Source organism: Acanthisitta chloris, unplaced genomic scaffold (assembly GCF_000695815.1).
Source record: "Acanthisitta chloris isolate BGI_N310 unplaced genomic scaffold, ASM69581v1 scaffold6944, whole genome shotgun sequence".
NCBI lineage: Eukaryota > Metazoa > Chordata > Aves > Passeriformes > Acanthisittidae > Acanthisitta > Acanthisitta chloris.
In genome coordinates, this window is record NW_008667706.1 from 164,876 (window position 1) to 169,720 (window position 4,845).

Sequence of the window (4,845 nt, forward strand, 5' to 3'; positions counted from 1 at the left end):
CCAAGTGTCTCCTGTTTTTCCCTTCCCCAAGCTGGGCCTCAAATTAGGAGGATTAAGAGGGCAATGAGCCTAGTGGTTAAGGCCAAGGGAGAGGTTTAAAGAGGAGTTTTCATCAGTGTGTACACACAGCCCAGGGCAGGCAGGGGCAGAGCTATTCCTGCCCCAAATGAGTGGGTGCAAACAGAGGACATGACAGAGGGTATTCATATGACCTAATTTTAGGTCCCCAGTTTAGAAGGTTGATCTTCCTGCACACCTCTGTTGCTTTCCAGTAGGAAGCAATGAGCCTCTTCAGAGGGAAGTTCAGAGCCAGAACCAGACTTAAAATTAAAGTGATCCCTGTGGGAGCTGCTGTCTCTGCCTTCCAGCTGCAGAGGAGCTCCCAAGAGCAGCCTTTTATCTCCACCACCTCTGCCATGTGGTTCATCCTTCCTGCCCCTGCTACCTCTTCTCTTCTTCTATTTATGCAAGTTAATAAGGTTTTTTTTCCATTATCTTCTGTGGACACCAGTCTTGAACCATGCTCTCCAAGTGTCTAATTGTCCTCATCCCTCAAAACCATATATCTCACATCTGGGTGAGGTTTCTCTGCATCTACCAAGAAAAGTAGTGATAATTGATAAATCCTTATGAGCAGTTTGGGTCATATAGTTTGAAATCTCTCTGTTCACTGAAGGAAAGGAAAACCTCAATACCAGAAGCAAAGCAGCTGAGCTGCTCAGTTGAGGTTGAGAAGAATCATAGCATCATAGAATTTTAAGAGTTGGAATGGACTTTAGAGACCATCTAGTCCCAGCCCTCTGCCATGGGCAGGGGCACATCCCCACTAGACCAGGTTGTTCAAGAGTTCATCCAACTTGGCAAGAATCAAGGAGGAACATTAATACAGGCATTTGGGTGAGGATCAAGGAGAGAGAAGCCAAGAGCATGACCATGGATCTGGAGGCTTTGCTAGCCACACACACTGCATATACATGTGCTGGGTCAGCTCAGCACCTGTTTGCTTGAAAAACCTGACCTGCTGTCAGCTGGTTCTGGTTCCCATCATAGAGTGGTCTAATGGTATTTGTTTTCTGCCCACAGAGGCCATTGCACCTGAATCAACAAACACCAACCTGCTCCCCAATGGTGTCAACTCCTTGTGCTCCATCTGTGGGGACCGAGCCACTGGCAAACACTATGGAGCATCCAGCTGTGATGGCTGCAAAGGCTTCTTCAGGAGGAGTGTCCGCAAGAACCATGTCTACTCCTGCAGGTATCTGCTCTTCTGCAAATGATAAATGTCATTTATGGGTGATGTAACTAATTTGGGGTGGATATCAGGTTGAATGGCAAGTTACCATGCCATGAATACTAACTGTAGGAGTGAGGTTTGGTTTATGGTTGGAGGACAAGGAGGCAAGGAGTAAACTCACTTCTATCTCATCTTGGAGCCCAAGACCACCTGTGTCACTGAGCAATTTATTTAGTGAATTCACTACTTTCCCATGGTGTAAATCAAGGGAGACTCACAGATCTGAGGTTTGACTGGTGTGTGTAATATATAAGTACTAACTATGAGCATGGAGTGACACCATGACCTTGTCACAGCCCAGCAAGGGAAAGCCAAGGTGACAAAGGACCAAAGCTCCAGAGATTAAATCTCAAACACAATCTTTCTTGATTTTCCTGGTAAAAAAAGAAAACAAGATCCAAGAGCCTGTCAGTCACCTCCACACCCACCACAGCTTCCCCATTTTTGTGTTGAAATGAAATAAATGATGTACACTGACATATCACTGGTGATTTTATGATCATTCTGAGAACTGAGCGTGGACCAGCAATGATTCACATCCACTTTGGCACACAGGTATACATTTGAGAGTATTTTTTCATCAGGAGAAGGCTATAAATTATAAAGCTGTTATCTTGGTTGACCTTAGAAAAATGGTGTTTATTTTAGCACAGGAGAAAGGGGAAAAAAACTCTAACCTGAATACACTCAAACCCTTCAACTCTAATTAAAACCTGGAATTTTTCTTTCTGTTCCAAAGCTCTTCCTCCTCTAAGAGCATTCCAATTTTTTCCAATGAGAATCACCCTATTTGTTCAAAACATTCCTGGTCTCCTTATCACTCCAGGACACACCAGCCATGAGAGACACCTGGGGTGACAGCAGTGTCCACCCACATGGTGTCCATCCCAGGAGCTGTGGAATCCCTGCAGGAGGAGACAATAACTACTACTGGTTCCTTTGAAAATTCAGCTATTAGTCTCCTGGGAGTGTAGTTGTTGCCCCTCCCCAGGAATCCATGAATCTCTGTGCTATTTGGCAGCTCAGGGAAGAACCACAGCATTGAAGCCAAGCAAATGGCCAAGCCTGTCTGCAAGTCAAGTCCTTATTTGGTGAGCTGAGCTGCATTTAGCCCAGCTCAGTGCTCTGCTGTTTATCGCAGATATGAATGCCTTGGAAAGTCTTTGGGCCTTTGTACCTTTGGCTTTTTACCAGGCTGGGAAACTGCCTCAGTTTTTACAACCTGATGATGGTCCCAGAGCAACCCACGTCATCTCCTCTCTGCATGGTGGATTCCTTGGCCATTGCTTTGCCCACTATGGCAAGATCTGCCAAATCCACATGGAACGTAGGCTCCTAAATACACCATTGGAATGAGATGGGACGAGGGGGCCATGTGCCTCAGAACAAGACCACAGACACAAAGGGCTTGTGGTCCAGAATGCAGTTATTCTACTCATATTAGTATAGTTAACAAGCAAAACCAGACAAGCCTCAACTCCAAACATTCAAAAACTGCCTGAAAGTGGGAGATGGAGTTCCTGCAGCAGCACAACTTGAACCACACTCATGCTTTCACAGCCAAAACTATCCCAGTCCATACAGGGTGGGTGGTCTGAAGTTGCTGCACTCTCAGCTGGGAGGAGCAGCGTTGAGGAAGACAAGGAGCTGGGCCAAACCAATGTTGATTCAATCCATTTCTTGCAAATCTTTGGCTCTTCTCTAGGTTCATGCAGTGCAGAGCTCAGGGAGGTCTGGGGCTGTATTTGGGGCAGCTCAGGGTGAGGAGGTTGCAGATGTCAGGCTGGTTGCTCCATGGTGTATTTCCTATCTTCTCCCAGGTTCAGCCGACAGTGTGTGATAGACAAAGATAAGAGGAACCAGTGCAGGTACTGCAGGCTGAAGAAATGCTTCAGAGCTGGCATGAAGAAAGAAGGTAGGTGCAAAGGGACATTACAAAACTGCCTGCTGCTGTCTCTGGCTCTGCTCACACTTCAGAGCACGGTGGAGAGCAGTGGCAGCCCTGGCCTGGAGAGATGATGTTTGTGTGTCACAGTGAGACATTATTTGGTTTGGCAGCTGAAAACCCCATTTGCCATTTTATCAGATGGCAATTTTAATGAGAACCTGGTGACAGTACTCACCCACCCCAGGAGGTTGGTCTTTTGGAGACATTTTAGTACTGAAAAAGGGCTTCCTTGGGGTTTACTTGGTCTCTAAGTGCTTTGCCGCAGCAGTTTCCTCTTTCCACACCTGCTAGTGTGACTCCTAATCTCAGCTGTGACAACCTCAGTGAGGATCTGCCATCCTTAATCTCATAATTGCCAACAGTTGACTACATCAGATGAAGCAGTTGACTTGACTGATGCTAATGTACCTTTGTGCAACACTCAGGGCAAGGTACAGGCTTGAGCATGATGCCTTAGGGTGCAAGTGCTCATCTTCTGCGGCACAGAGTGCCCAGTGTTCCCAGAGGAATATGACTCATGTGTGTCCCCCCTCCCCACCCCAGTAGGGATATGAGTCAGAGCCAAACCCTTTGGTGTTTCTGCTCTTGGGGTGGTTGTAGCATGACTGTGGAGCCACCACTAGCATTAGTACTGAAGGGCCAATCCAGTATCAGCCAATGCCTTTTGTTGCTCTTCCCATTGGCTGTATTAAGAAGGAGGAGGAGTTGTGGATTTGGAGTTGTGGATTTGGTACCAGTGACCATCAGGATGTGCCCTTCCAACCCACTGAAAGAAATACTAAGTGTTATAGTGCCTAATGCTATGCATAAGAAAATCCACTTCAGCTAACCTGTGCCTACATCCAACTTCCTTTGGAGGGTCTGGGACTTATCCCAGCATATCCAATCCCTGTTCATCCAGTGTCTGCACACTGGGAGAGCATGGGTGATGCTGTTTTACTTACCCCAAGTTTTCTGGGCAGTGACTGTGCTTGGCCACTGAGTGTACAGCAAATTGGGGGCCCAACATGGCAGGTGGTAAATCCCCCTGACATGTCAGGAGTTAGTTGGGTGATGGTTTCAACACTCTCACACTTCATTCAGCTGCTGAGAGGATTGGAACACCTTCCCTACAAGGACAGGCTGAGAAAGTTGGGATTGTTAAACCTGGAGAAGAGAAGGTTGTGTGGAGACCTCAGAGCAACCTGCAGGAGCTGAAGGGGCTCCAGGGAAGCTTCAGAGGGACTCTTGGTTAGAAACTGCAGTGACAGAACAGGGAGTAATGGGGAGTAATTGAAAGATGGAAATTGAGATTAGATATTAGGAAGAGGTTTTTTAATGGTGAGACACTGGCACAGGTTGCCCAGGAAGGCTGTGGCTGCCTCAACCCTGGTGGTGTTCATTCCAGGTTGGCTAAAGCCTTGAGCAACCTGCTCTGGTTGGAGGTGTCCCTGCCCAGGGCAGGGGGTTGTGGCTATATGATCTCTAAGGTCCATTCCAACCCCTTAACACACTATGATTTGTGCTGTTTTCCAATCCACTGACAACTAAAGGATGAGTGAGGTAGAAAAGAGCTTGAGAGTTTCTTTACATGCCACCAAGTTGACCCAAGAGGTGAAATTGT

The 4,845-nt window shown here is 47.0% G+C and overlaps 1 protein-coding gene across 1 annotated transcript in view; it reads left to right on the top strand.

The window, feature by feature from the left end:
- The window catches only part of LOC103800245 (hepatocyte nuclear factor 4-beta-like), a 25,991-nt gene that overhangs the window by 5,695 nt on the left and 15,451 nt on the right, over window positions 1–4,845 (top strand). The window contains exons 2-3 of the mRNA XM_009072615.1: window positions 1,051–1,255; window positions 3,115–3,209. Of these exons, the coding sequence (XP_009070863.1) occupies window positions 1,051–1,255; window positions 3,115–3,209 (300 nt within the window). The remainder of the gene's footprint in view (window positions 1–1,050; window positions 1,256–3,114; window positions 3,210–4,845) is intronic.